The following is a 15,537-nucleotide window of genomic DNA, read 5'->3' on the forward strand; positions in this document are numbered from 1 at the left end:
AGTCTCTCAAAACTCCATCTGTTTGGTTGACAGAATCCTGTCCAACAGCCACTAAAGAGAGATGATAATGCAAATGAATAAATAATAAAGAAAATAAATCTATGGCGGTCTATACAATACCAAAGCTCATATTTTGGATGATTAAAGAAAAATAAACTTACTTGCAACATTTGCTACCAGGAAAACCAACACCCTCGTCCCCGTTGCCATGGTGAGCTTAAATGATTTATGCTCTCACACCTTGTCTCTGAAGTGGCTGACGTGCTCACTTATTGTGTGTGTTCAGACTCTCTGGTCCCAGCATCAGAGTAGCTCCCAATATGGGGCGCTACATCAGAGATATTCACACTGCCCCCTTGTGGAACATGTCCTACAACACATACACATACAGTACTTTTGCAAAATAATTTATACAGTTGATTCTGATTAATTCTGAGTTTTCAGGTGGGTGGGTGGTTGTTTGGGTTTATCACTTGATTACTGGGTCAACTTTAGTTACTATGAGCAGAATATGTGTTTCTCTTGAAAGTTAAAGTACTGAAAACTATGACAGTGACATGTGTATTAGATTAGATTAGATTAGATTAACCTTTATTGTCACTGTGCAGAGTACAATTGCAGAGACAACGAAATGCAGTTAGCGTCTTACCAGAAGTTCAAAAAAGCAGAAAAGTGCAATGTGAACAGAATATACAGGTTTTTGTATGAGTGTTGTAAGTGCTGCTGTCACTGTGGGCCTCAGAGCACAGTAGTATACAGCAGCATCGGACACTTGCAGATCCTGGATGATCAGAGGAGCAGTTTTTGAAGCAGAATCTGCTTTGGAATGGAACCTGTCCTTGAACTGCCCTTCTCCTTTTCCTTCAGTGTAGGTAGTAGTGATTAGGATATACTCAGGAAAGCCATTTGCCTGTTGTTTATACCAGAGAAGGGAAGGTGATGGATCTGAAGTTTTGTAATGACACACAATGGTCACTTCAGCTCCCTGAAAGTCTCTCAAAACTCCATCTGTTTGGTTAACAGAATCCTGTCCAGCAGCCACTAAAGAGAGATGATAATGCAAATGAATATATAATAAAGAAAATAAATCTATGCCGGTCTATACAATATCAAAGCTCATATTTTGGATGATTAAAAAAAAAAAAAACTTACTTGCAACATTTGCTACCAGGAAAACTAACATCCTCGTCCACAGTGCCATGGTGAGCTTCAATGATTTACTGTATGCTCTCACACCTTGTCTCTGAAGTGGCTGACTTATTGTATGTGCTCAGACTCTCTGGTCCCAGCATCAGAGTAGCGCCCAATATGGGGCGCTACATCAGAGATATTCACACTGCCCCCTTGTGGAACATACACAACACATACACATACAGTACTTTTGCAAAATAATTTATACAGTTGATTCTGATTTATTTTGAGTTTTCAGGTGGGTGTGTGTCTGTTTGGGTTTATCACTTGATTACTGGGTCAACTTTAGTTATTATGAGCAGAATAAGTTTCTCTTGGGGGCAGCCGTGGCCTACTGGTTAGGGCTTCAAACTTGGAACCAGATGGTTGCCAGTTCAATCCCCGACCAGTCCATGGCTGAAGTGCCCTTGAGCAAGGCACCTAACCTCTCACTGCTCCCCAAGTGCCGCTTTTTGGGCAGGCAGCTCACTGCTCCGGGTTAATGTGTGATTCACCTCACTGTGTGTGTTCACTAATTCGGTTAAATTGGGTTAAATGCAGAGAAACAAATTTCCCTCACAGGATCAACAAAGTTTATATTCTATTCTATTATTCTATTCTTTTGAAAGTTAAAGTACTGAAAACTATAGATGTTTTTGTATGAGTGTAGAGTGTGCAGCTGTCACCGTGGTCCTCAGAGCACAGTAGTACACAGCAGAGTCAGACACTTGCAGATCCTGGATGGTCAGAGGAACTGTTTTTGAAGCAGAATCTGCTTTGGAGTGGAACCTCTTCTTGAACTTTTCTTCTGTGTATCCTTCAATATTAGTATAAGTTATCAACATATACTCAGGGGAACCATTTGGCAACTGTTGGTACCAGAAAAGATAAGGTGATGAGTCTGTCGTCTTATAATGACATGCAATGGTCACACTATCTCCCTCTGAGGTGGTAACAATTCCATGTGGTTGGACAACACTGTCTTCCCCTGCGACCACTAAAGAAAATAAAGAATACCAATCAGTACATCTCTGCAGTGAAACCTTAATCAAAACAAAATGATTTGCAAAATTGGCAATCTCACCAGCACATTTTGCTGCTAGGACAAAAAGTAAATGAATCCAGTATGGCATGACTGACACCAGAAACACACTTATAAACTATGGAGTCAGATTCTCTCAAGACTAGTCAGATGCTACTTTAACCTCTCCTAACTCTACAATGTAGAGTGTCACTTAGGGAGGTGACTTTTACAGTTTTGACTCAGGAATCATGAACTCTGCCTCCTAGTGGTGAACATTTGATCATGAGCGCATTTATAATGCATAAGGAATGCATGATGTTTGTAATCATAGGTTAGATTAATTCATACATTTATTGATTGATATTTCCACGCTGAACATATTCTTCAGCTCTCATACTGTCAGTTGTAAATAGTTGTCAGTGACAGAGGTCTTGTTCTCCATAGCATTATCAATATGACCCTCAGATACTATATGTGTATCAGATTAGATTAGATTAGATTAGATTAACCTTTATTGTCACTGTGCAGAGTACAATTGCAGAGACAACGAACTATGTTTATCAGAAGTTCAAAAAAGCAGAAAAGTGCAATGTGAACAGGATACAGGTTTTTGCATGAGTCTTGTAAGTGCCGCTGTCACTGTGGGCCTCAGAGCACAGTAGTACACAGCAGAGTCAGATACTTGCAGATCCTGGATGATCAGAGGAGCAGTTTTTGAAGCAGAATCTACTTTGGAAAGGAACCTGTCCTTGAACTGCCCTTCTCCTTTTCCTTCACTGTAGATAGTAGTGATTAGGATATACTCAGGGAAGCCATTTGCCTGTTGTTTGTACCAGAGAATGGAAGGTGATGATGTTGAAGTTTTGTAATGACACGCAATAGTCACTTCATCTCCCTCAAAGGATCGTAAATCTCCAGCTGTTTGGTTAACAGAATCCTGTCCAACAGCCACTGAAGAGAGAAGAGAATACAAATTAATCTTTGCCTACGCTTGAGATATACACACACACACACACACACACACACACACATATATATATATATATATATTTATATATATATATATATATATATATAAATATATATATATATATATATGTGTGTGTGTGTGTGTGTGTGTGTGTGTGTGTATATCTCAAGCGTAGGCAAAGATTAATTTGTATTCTCTTCTCTCTCTCTCTATATATATATATATATATATATATATATATATGTATAGAGTGTGTGTGTGTGTATATATATATATACACACACACACACACACACACACACACTGTAGCAAGTTGTCTGTCATAACATGATGATGTTTTAAGAAAAACAAGCTTAACTCACTGGTCATCTTTGCTGCAAGGAAAACTATCACTCTAGGCCACAGTGCCATGGCAATGATCAGATTGATGTTCTCTGGCTTTCTCTCCCACCAGAAGTGATAGTGTGTATCATGCTCAGTGCTCACTTACAGTGTGTGTTCTGACTCTCAGTCCCATCAGAGACATTCATATGCCATCTTGTGGAACTTACACTGTACAACACACAAACACTTTTGCAAAAGCATACGGACAACTGAAAAAGGTGGACTAATTGTCATTACTTTTAATTTGTGATTATTCGTGAATGCAGGTAATTGGATGTTTGGGATTACTGGATTTACCATACTTTAGATCACAATGTGTTCAGGTGTGCAGGCCCTTATTAAAAAGCCCTTATAAGGACTCAGAGCTATCAGTGTAGTTTTTGTATGAGTGTAGTAAGTGCAGCTGTCACTGTGGGCTGCAGAGCACAGTAGTATACGGCAGCATCAGACACTTGCAGATCCTGGATGGTCAGAGGAGCAATTTTTAAAGTTGTGTCTACTGTTGAGAGGAACCTGTCCTTTTTTTCTGCTTTTCCTTGACTGTAGGTATTGGTCATTAGGATTAACTCAGGAAAGCCGTTTGCCGATTGTTTGTACCAGAGAAGGGACGCTGTTGGAGCTGAAGTTTTGTATTGACACGCAATAGTCTCTTCATCTCCCTCAAAGGCTTTTAAATCTCCACTTGTTTGGTTGACAGAATCCTGTCCAGAAGCCACTAAAGAGAGAAGAGAATGCAAATTAACCGTTACCTACAGTACATTGGATAAAGAAAAAAAGATTGTAGTCGGTTATGTGTATTTTATATAAAATGCAATCTAAAAATGTTGATGGTTTAAGAAAACCAAGCTTAACTTACGTGCAATCTTTGCTGCAAGGAAAACTAACACTCTAGGCCACAGTGCCATGGCAAATGATCTGATTGATGTTCTCTCACTTTGTCTCCCACCAGAAGTGATAGTGTGTATCATGTTCAGTGCTCACTTTCAGTGTGTGTTCTGCCTCTCAGCCCATGCAGAGACATTCACACTGCCATCTTGTGGAGCATATCCTACAACACACCCATACTTTTACAAAAGCATAGGGCCTATATGAAGAGCTGAAAACAGATGGACTAATTCTCATTACTTTTAATTTGTGATTATTAGTGAATGCAGGTAATTGTATGTTTGGGATTACTGGATTTATAATACTTTAGATCACAATGTGTTCAGATGTGCAGGCCCTTATTAAAAAGGCCCTTAGTAGTACTCAGAGCTATCAGCGTAGTTTTTGTATGAGTGTTGAGTGTGCAGCTGTCACTGTGGGCTGCAGGGCACAGTAGTATACGGCAGCATCAGACACTTGCAGATCCTGGATGGTCAGAGGAACAGTTTTTGAAGTTGTGTCTACTGTTGAGAGGAACCTGTCCTTTTTTTCTGCTTTTCCTTGACTGTAGATATTGGTCATTAGGATTAACTCAGGAAAGCCGTTTGCCGATTGTTTATACCAGAAAAGAGACGCTGATGGATTTGAAGTTTTGTATTGACACGCAACAGTTTCTTCATCTCCCTCAAAGGCCCTTAAATCTCCACCTGTTTGGTTGACAGAATCCTGTCCAGCAGCCACTAAAGACAGAAGAGAATACAAATTAACCGTTACCTACATTGGATAAAGAAAAAAAGATTGTAGTCGGATATGTGTATTTCATATCAAATGTAATCTAAAAATGTTGATGGTTTAAGAAAACCAAGCTTAACTTACGAGCAATCTTTGCTGCCAGGAAAACTAATACTCTAGGCCACAGTGCCATGGCAAATGATCTGTAATGATTGATGCTCTCTCACTTTGTCTCCGGCCAGAAGTGATAGTGTGTATCATGTTCAGTGCTCACTTTCAGTGTGTGTTCTGACTCTCAGCCCATCAGAGACATTCACACTGCCATCTTGTGGAGCATATCTTACAACACACCCATAATTTTTGCAAAAAGCGTATACGAAGAACTGAAAACAGGTGGACTAATTCTCATTACTTTTAATTTGTGATTATTAGTGAATGCAGGTAATTGTATGTTTGGGATTACTAGATTTACCATACTTTAGATCCTAATGTGTTCAGGTGTGCAGGCCCTTATAAGGACTCAGAGCTATCAGTGTAGTTTTTGTATGGGTGTAGTAAGTGCAGCTGTCACTGTGGGCTGCAGAGCACAGTAGTATACGGCAGCATCAGACACTTGCAGATCCTGGATGGTCAGAGGAACAGTTTTTAAAGTTGTGTCTACTGTTGAGAGGAACCTGTCCTTTTTTTCTGCTTTTCCTTGACTGTAGGTATTGGTCATTAGGATTAACTCAGGAAAGCCGTTTGCCGATTGTTTATACCAGAAAAGAGACGCTGATTGAGCTGAAGTTTTGTATTGACACGCAACAGTTTCTTCATCTCCCTCAAAGGCCCTTAAATCTCCACCTGTTTGGTTGACAGAACCCTGTCCAGCAGCCACTAAAGACAGAAGAGAATACAAATTATCCGTTACCCACATTGGATAAAGAAAAAAAGATTGCAGTCGTTATGTGAATTTCATATCAAATGTAATCTAAAAATGTTGGTGGTTTAAGAAAACCAAGCTTAACTTACGAGCAATCTTTGCTGCAAGGAAAACTAACACTCTAGGCCACAGTGCCATGGCAAATGATCTGATTGATGTTCTCTCACTTTGTCTCCGGCCAGAAGTGATAGTGTCTGTCATGCTCAGCGCTCACTTACAGTGTGTGTTCTGACTCTCAGTCCCATCAGAGACATTCACACTGCCATCTTGTGGAGCATATCCTACAACACACCCATACTTTTGCAAAAGCGTACGAAGAACTGAACACAGGTGGACTAATTCTCAATACTTTTATTTGTAAGCATTAGTGTATGGTGGTAATTGGATGATTGAGATTACTGGATACTTACCATACCGGTACTTTAGATCACAATGTGTTCAGGTGAGCAGGCCCTTATAGAAAGGCCCTTCATAAGGACTCAGAGCTATCAGTGTAGTTTTTGTATGAGTGTAGTAAGTGCTGCTGTCACTGTGGGCTGCAGAGCACAGTAGTACACGGCAGCATCAGACACTTGCAGATTCTGGATTGTCAGTGGAGCAGTTCTTGAAGTTGTGTCTACTTTGGAGTAAAACCTGCCCTTGAACTTTTCTTCTATTTGTGGTTCTTTGAAGACATAAATCAGGATTAACTCAGGGAAGCTGTTTGCCTGTTGTTTGTACCAGAGAAGGGAAGGTGCTGTACTTGAAGTTTTGTAATGACACGGAATGGTCACTTCAGCTCCCTGAAAGTCTCTCAAAACTCCATCTGTTTGGTTGACAGAATCCTGTCCAGCAGCCACTAAAGAGAGATGATAATGCAAATTAATAAATAACAAAGAAAATGAATCTATGCCGGTCTATACAACATTAAAACTCATTTTTATTTTTGGTTCACAGAAACCTGTCCTGCAGCCCTTAAGAGAGATGAGAATGCACATGAATAAATTATAACAAAAAACAAATCTATGCCGGTATACAATGTCAAAACTCATATTTAATTTTGGATGGTTTCAGAAAAATAAACTTACTTGCAACATTTGTTATCAGAAAAATAAACATCCTAGCCCACCACAGTGCCATAACGAGGTGTAATGATCGATGTTCTTTCACCTTGACTTTAAAGTGACTATATTTTACTTGCTCACTTGCAGTACTGTATGTTCTGTATTGAGACTCTCAGTCCCATAGGCATGTACACTGCCCCCTTGTGGAGCATGTCCTACAACACATACAAATTCTTTTTCAAAGGTATACAGTTGACTCCGATTAGTTTTGAGTTTTTAGGTAGGAGAATGTATGGGATTATTACTGGATAACTGGATCACTGGATGAATTGTAGTAAATATTAGTTATATCCGAATATGTCATGCAGCTGAAGAGGCTTTTGAAAGTCAAAGTGCTGAAAGCTGTAGTTTCTGTATGAGTGTTGAGTATGCAGTTGCCACTGTGGGCCTCTGTGTACTACTCTGCAGGACACAGTAGTACACAGCAGAGTCAGACATCTGCAGATTCTGGATGGTTAGAGGTTCTGAAGCAGAATCTGCTTGGGAGTGGAACCTCTTCTTGAACTTTTCTTCTGTCTGTCCCTTGATATGGATATACTGTAGGTTATTAGCATAAACCCAGGGAAACCATTTGGCAACTGTTGTACCAGAGGAGAGAAGGTGTTGAGAAGGCCGTCTGATATTGACATGCAATGGTCATATTATGACCCTCTAAGGCGGTTAAAATCACATGAGTATGGTCAACACTGTCTTCCCCGACAATCACTAAAAAAAAAATAAAGAAAACGAATCAGTACATCCTAGTGTGAAACCAACCAAATCAAAACCAAATGGTGTATAACATCTCACCAGCACACTTTGCTGCAAAGACAAACAGCAAACGAATCTAGTGTGGCATGACTTGACACCAAAATCATACTCTTGAGCTGGGGAGTTAGGTTCTCTCAAGGCTATTCAGATGCTACTGTACGTTGACTTCTCCTAACTCTACAGTGTGGAGTTTCACTTAAGGATGTGGCTTTTACAGTTTTGACTCATGAACTCTGCCTCCTTGTGGTGAACATTTGATCATGTGCACATTTCTAATACATGATGAATGTATGATGTACTGTATGTAATGCCAGATTAGATTCATTTATACATTGTTTGATTGCCATGTACATGCCAAACATATGTAGCGCAGTGATAAAAAATCATTTCATTTAAATAAGTGATAAATAGCTTAAGATTAATACAGTTCATAATTACACATTAGAGCTAAAACATTTCATAAAGTAAAAAGACATTGGAGTTTAAAAAACTAAACTTAGTGCAATTCATATCCTTTCTATTCATTTTTGGGGTAAAAGGAAAAGGATTATGGGAGTTGTAGTTGATGGTACAACTGTGTTTAATTCATCTAAGTGTTTAAATTCATTGTAAGAGTTTTGTTTAAAAATATTGCACTGGTAAAGTGAAATGCATAGTGTAAAATGTAAATATTAAGATGTTTCCGTTTTGAAATGTATTTTATTTCAATACTTTTGTATGCCTTGCATGACGTGAGGTTAGAGGTCGCAAACCGCGCGAAAGAGACTGAGACTGAGACTGTACACTGGAGTGGAAGCCACGCTGAAGACTTGCTCCGTGTTTTTTGTTGCTAATATCGAAAGTGTTGCGTGACAAACGTTACATTTGCAAGCTGGACTTCGGTTTAGTGCTTTACACTGAAGTGAAGTGACTTTTGAGTCTGGAAGACAAAGAGTTTGCTGTTTTCGTCGAGTTTGTCAGAACTTAACATCTCGCCAGTTCCACCGAGAGGATGCCTGCGTGAGCTGCTGCCATTCGACGCAGACACATTGGATTAAGGTATCGTGAGTTTATTTTCTCTTGCTCCTAGCCTACAGGAGTGAAGGGGTCATTTATTTGTGGCCACGCCGAACACAAGCGACGCTTCAGGCCTGCAACGGGTTAGCTGCTAGGTTGCTAGCTATTAGCTATTCTGCCGGCTAGGACTGGGGTGGGTGATTCACGTGTGAGTGTGTGTGTGTGCGCGTGGGCCCATGCGTGTCTGTTACATGTTAATGTGTAAGGTTTACGTGTGTGCTAGGGTGTATGGCTAACATAGCCTGCTAATCTCTATGCTCTTGCTATATTGTGAGGATGCTATTGAGGTTTATTCAATTGTTTAGCTTCTAACATTTGAAGGTTTATCCAAACTTGAGGTTGGGTTTATTTAATTTAGTTCTAAATTTGAGGTAGTATTCCTTGAATACTTCATTCTTGAACTATACATTTGTATAGTACATTTTGTGTTTATTGATAATTCATTCATTATTGTGGTGAATTGTATATTTATTTTACTATTTTCTATTCAGTAAACTTTACTGTTATTGAACCATTGACTATTTACTGAGTTTATAGACACACATACAGGTAAACAGAAGGTTAGCAAGGATCTTATGTATTATATACAATTGGGAATAGTTTTAACTCAGGAAAAACGCCCTTTAGTACCAGGAGATAGGTCTAGGGGGCGCTACACATATTTAATTCTCATTCTGTCAGTTGGAAATAGTTGCCAGTGACAGGGGTCTTGTTCTCTATACACTAATCCAGCGAAACACGGAAGTAACACAACGCCGCCATTACTGCGTGCCTGGCTGCTAAGAAATTAGCCCGTTGGTTCCATAAGCGGCTGTTGAAGAGGTTAGTTGTCATTAATACACGTCTTAATACCTTATGGTGTTAATAAATTACCTTCATTGGTAAATCTGACATCATTGATCCAATGTTCCCTATCACCTGACATTTTCATTCATGACAGGATGCTTTCATTGAAAAGCACAGGCAAGTGTCACTCGTCACACTCGCAGGCACGCAGTAATGGCGATATTCAAGATGGCAGCGCCCATAAAGTTCGCGCTGGATTAGTGTATAGTGCTATCAGTATGACTTTCAGATACTGGCCGCGTTTCCCAGATTCGTTTAAGAAGCTCTTAAGTGCTAAGAACTTCTTAGGAGCGTCTTTCCACTCTGAGGAAGATGCATTAAGTATCGAAACGTTAGTCCCTTGTGCACCTTAATTAAAACCTAGTTTAAGTTCATCTGTGCTGCTCCGAGCTTTTACTCTCAGTATAACTTCTTAGGAGCGTTCTTAGAACATTCTTAGAGCGCCCCTTAGAAGTTCTTAGCACTTAGGAGCTTCTTAACTAATCTGGGAAACCCGGCCATTATGTGTATAATAATATATTTATTATTTCTTATGATACTATAATATTAGAAGTATCAGCGGAAGAATAATGGTGCCAAATTAAACTTTGTCTATATGTATTAGCAGTGGAGCACACCCATCTTGGATCTATTGTTTCTTGAATTGCGTGACGAGCTGGTTTTTGTGCAGGGCCTCTGGAGTTCCTGTCACTGTGGGCCTCAGAGCACAGAAGTACACAGCAGCGTCAGACACTGTGGCCGGGGAGAGCTCCAGAAACACACGCTTGTCAGCTTTGTCATGTTTCATGGACAGTCCACTGACAGGAGGCTCAGCTAGCTTTATGATGTCGTAGGTTTCCGAGATCAAAAACTCGGGTGCTGAGTTAGTGTGCTGTCTGTACCATTGAAGACTGTAACTGGATCCATTGTAATATCAGGACAGATGAATGGAGTTATCCTCCGTAACATGTCCCACCAGTTTATCTGAGAAGATATTGTCTTCAGCACTAACACCTGAGAAAAAAAGATTGTAAATTAGAAAATGGACATTTGAAGTATTTTCTTCGCTCAACACATGCACACACACACACACACACACACACACACACACACACACATACACTCTCTCTGTCACTTCATCAATACAGATTAATTGACCTTTCACCTTTATGTATCGCAAAGAGTACCAGTAAAAGTGAAAAAATAAACATTGTAGAAACTAAGGTGCATCCAAAGGGAATAGGTTTGTGTAGGTTCAATAAGATTCAGCAGCAACACTGACTCATATTCACAGGACAAGGATTTTGAGTAGCGTGGAACTCCTCCTACTGACACCTGCAATAGCAAGAGGGGGCCACAGAAATAAAATGAGAATTATGACACTATAAGATCTGCACAGGACTCCTGTTTGATCATAGTCATTATTCACTTGTTCACTGATGCCTCTTGAGCATTGATTTTTATTTCAGATTTAGACCAGGGTGAAATGATCATACTTATCTTCAGCGTAATCTTTAGGCTAAAGTGGCACTTTAATGATTTAATGACACACTCTATTGATGCCTTTAAATGTTCTGTGTAGAGAAGCCATCGCACAGAAGGTATGATTGAAATGTCTAACTGTGAAATGGAAATTTGTTTTGTGATTGTTGTTGTTTATTTTCCATGGATGAGAGATACTGTATATGAAATGTTGCTTGTGGACTTTTTTGTGTCATGCACAGTATGTCACTGTGACATGTGCGAAAGATTTGTGTGATGGGTATGCGGTGCCATAACAGTTTATGAGTCACTTGTACATTAACTTCCTGGTAGCACTATATATAGCATGTGTCTATCATTCACCAGGTGTGTGCTTGTGGAAATATGGGGGCCTCAGTTGCTGTTCACTGATAACAAATTGTGGTTAAGAGGCCCTATTTTACCATCTGAGTTTTTGTACAACTTCTCCATGACTTTGCATCACTGGGCAGCCCTCAGTGCACAATAGTAGAGAGCTGTGTCTGCCAGAGTCAGATCTTTCACGATGAGCTCAGTGAAGTCGTTGTTTGTGGTCGAGGAAAAGCGAGGATCAGTGGAGTGCTCTTGCCTATCTGACCCGACACCTTTAAACAGTAAGAATTGAGGAGCCTGGTCTGCATGCTTCCTGAACCAGTGCAGTTGAATGTAGCTGCTACTGCTTTTATAGGAACATTTCAGATTGGCGGTGTCTTCTTCTCTTTTGGTGATAGATGTTTCACCCTGTGGAGGTCCGATTGTATTACCAGCAGTGATATCTAGATGAAATTAAGAAAAAATACAAATAGTTATTTATGCTGTTGTCATAGAAATATTCATGATTTGTCTGGTAGTGTACTGTAAGTGAGGTGTTGCACAGTACTGTACCTGCAGTCATAATGAAAATAAGCAAAAGTGTCTTTTCCATGTGAAGGTTTAAATAGCCTCTTTAATTATTAGTCTTGCCCTGAGACTCTCTGAGGCTGTTATACTTCGTGTTGCAGCTGAAACTCAGAGGAGGGCCCAGCCCAGGACACTGTCTCTGCATAAAGGCCACCCCTTGCTTTGCCCATGAATTTACTTCTTTGTAATGATGACACTAGTTAACCATTAAGGAAATGTTCTAAATGAACATGTCTGTCTTCCAGTGTGCAAAACAAAGCCCCTATGTAAAACAAATAACTTGATCCACCAAGCACCAACTTTTTTTCATGGCATTTTAAATAGAGTATAATATAGTCTAGTTCTGCATTGAACATGACTTGGTGGAGATAGACAATTGCTGCCTTGTGTTCAGAGGCGAAAAATATACTTATGTAGTAAGTAGTAAGTAGTATATAGTAATAAGTAAGTACTTCCACATTTCCATTCTGTCGGCGATACTGTGTGTTACAAAATTGTGGGCTCAGTCAAAAGATCACAATCAATATTTGGCTGTTACAGGTGTCTTTAATGACAGACAACAGTGCTGTTATGTAAAACTCAACTTTTTATTTTGGAGGGTGTTTTTTGTATGGGTAAGTGATATTCTATGTTTGACAAAGACCAAGGTCTTTTTCTTATTTAGGCTCTTCATATTGCTTTATAATATATACCTTCTTCATCCCTTTGGCGTTTATGATCAGGCAAACTTGGAACACAGGCAAAACCTGCTTGTTTATCTGTTTGTGGATACAGAGTATTGTCATGTCAAATCTCTAGTTGTCTAGAGTTTACTAACATAGTGTAACTAATATAATCTTTTGCAAAATAATGTTTTTTTTAGTTATTCAGTGGATCATTATAATCCATTATGTACAGTATCCCTTTCAGTTGTTTAGTAATATAAAATGCATTGTTAAAAGATTTTCAATCATTTATATTGACATTTGCCCAACTGCCATTCTGGAAAGGTGGTAAATTGAACGGCAAGGTAACTAAATGTTCAGATTATCATAATAAACAATTAGCCTGTAAATAAGAGTTGGTCATGATCCCAGGTTATTTAAATTAATTGCTGACCAGTTTCACTGTTGATCTACAGTATGAGCCATGGTGTTGGTGGCAATGAAATATGTTTTTGTATGAGGTTTCTGTGTGTTCCAGTCACTGTGGGCCTCAGAGCACAGTAGTAGACAGCCGAGTCAGACAGCTGCACACTCTGGATGCTCAGAGGAACTAAGCCTTTTGAGAGGGTGGCTTGAAATCTGTCTGTTCTGTTCTCGCCCGTCACAAAAGTCTGTCTTGTGAGTATATGCCTTGGGCCTTCACCTGCCCTCTGGATGTACCCGAAAAGATACGGAGGTGGATCGGAGGTGTCATATACACAGCTGAGAACAGCATTGTCTCCTTGTGAAGCCGTTGTAGCAGGAGGTTGTGTCACTGAATCCTTCTGGGCTTTGCTGGCTGTACAAAATATAGGTTTTTAGTTAGACAAAACTAGGACATATAGCAGCAATAAACTTACAAAGCAAAACAAAACAAATGGCAAAGCATGCATGTTCTGAAATGGTCCTACCCATGCACCAAATAATCAGAATCATCACAGTATTCAGCCAGACTCTCATGGTTATTCTTTGAGTTGTGCGCTCCTCAGCGGGAACTGACAACAAGACTGATGTCTAAGAACAAGACTCTCATCAAGTGCCACTCTGAGGTAAGGATGGGAGTAAGGGGAACAGAGCCCCCCTGAGGCCATTGTGTGCAGTTACACTTTACAACACAATGCAACTGAGTTACAGATACAGTAAACCTCCTTTATTTCAAAAGGGAGGGACATATTTACCCTCTTTAACTCTCTTTTAACTCTGGGTGACTTGTCGTCCTGGATCCTGGAGAATAACTGCAGATTAAGAGCAAGTTTTGGTCCTCTTTCTGGATTCATATTTGTTTTAGAGTGATGACAGTTGCACAAACTCCTACCCGTTTGAAGGATAGAAACAAAACTGTCAAGCTGTAACGGCTCACACTGTAACATGTGCTAAGATATTATGCTATAATAGTTATGAAAGAGTTCTAACAGAAAACGTCTAAATATCAGGCAATATTTACACAAAATCACAAATACATTTTCCCAGATGAAGGATGGTTTTCATGGTTGATATTGCTCTAAATAAACAATATTGTTTTCAGTAATTTATATTATTGTATTGGAATATCAAAATTGTATTGAATTACAGTAATCCAAATATGGTATAATACATATTTAAATCCTTCTGGCTCATATACATTATCAGTGACATTTAAGCTAAAAGATGAATGGTATTATTATGAAAAAGACAAAAAAGATAGACTTTGGCTGAAAGTAGATGGTTAGACTCATTTTCACTCTGTTAGGTTTTTGTAGGGAGAGTTGTGCTTTTGTGTCATTGTGGGCGTCAGAGCACAGTAGTACAGTGCAGAGTCAGAGACTTGAACAGAGGAGATCTGCAGAGAGACTTCAGTTTTCTCTTCACTGACCCTCACAGACAACCGAGGATCTGTTTCAGAGCTCTCTTTCCCAGGGGAGTTGAACTTGAGCAGTAGGAACTGTGGAGCTGATCTGGGATCCTGGCGGTACCACTGTAGACTCGAGGCAGATTTGTAGGTACAGGAGAGTGTAACTGTGGATCCCTCGTTTGCCAATATCTCAGTGCTGCTGGGAGAGATCTCTTTCCCACAGACGCAACCTGTGAAGAGAGAGGTTTCATTCTGAATACATGATATACCTCTAATCATTCATTGAGGTTCTCATGTTTTACTCTAAGATTTAGACTATTTTTTTTAATTTATGTGCAATACTCTACATGACAAGTAAGAGAGGTAAGAATTAAAATAAACAAAGATCTTACCTGTGAGAGCTATAATCAAGATGGGTAAATAGAGAATCATTGTTGGTGTTAATTCAAACTCAGAGAAAGACTGAACTGAATGTCTTCAGCCAACTTCTTCTCTGAATGTAAACGAGAACAGTTCTGGAACCCTCCCTCCCAACCGCGATAGGCTCTGCACCTCCACAGACAGCCCAATGACTGTACATACAGTATGCAACAGCAGTCTCACAATGCTGAGCGAAGCATAATCCCTGTAACTACTAAAGTCACTAGATTATGTGCAACTGCTATGCATATACTGTACATGTATTCTCCCTTCTCTGTGGCACTTTAACAGACTGTCTGACACATGGAAGACAGTCCCACAGTATCTTCAAAATGCAATGAAGCTCTGATACTGCCATTTGATGATTTAAAACTGGATTATTAGGCTTCCTGTGCAGTACACA

The 15,537-nt window shown here is 39.6% G+C and overlaps 1 protein-coding gene and 1 gene segment (V, D, J or C); both read right to left on the minus strand.

The window, feature by feature from the left end:
- Positions 1 to 343: 343 nt before the first annotated feature.
- Positions 344 to 2,381, minus strand: LOC134099279 (uncharacterized). Its single transcript, XM_062552071.1, has 5 exons — positions 2,255 to 2,381; positions 1,816 to 2,167; positions 1,153 to 1,256; positions 650 to 1,041; positions 344 to 370 (listed from the first exon to the last, which is right to left on the minus strand). Exons 1-5 carry the CDS (start codon positions 2,301 to 2,303, stop codon positions 344 to 346), a joined length of 924 nt encoding a protein of 307 aa, XP_062408055.1. The 5' UTR covers positions 2,304 to 2,381.
- Positions 2,382 to 14,600: 12,219 nt separating this feature from the next.
- LOC134099286 (T cell receptor alpha variable 6-like) lies at positions 14,601 to 15,188 on the minus strand. The segment is given in 2 exon segments: positions 14,601 to 14,944; positions 15,107 to 15,188. Coding segments are annotated over 2 exon segments (384 nt in total).
- Between the last annotated feature and the right edge of the window lie 349 nt (positions 15,189 to 15,537).

This window comes from Sardina pilchardus, chromosome 2 (genome assembly GCF_963854185.1).
Source record: "Sardina pilchardus chromosome 2, fSarPil1.1, whole genome shotgun sequence".
In the NCBI taxonomy this organism is placed as follows: Eukaryota; Metazoa; Chordata; class Actinopteri; order Clupeiformes; family Clupeidae; genus Sardina; species Sardina pilchardus.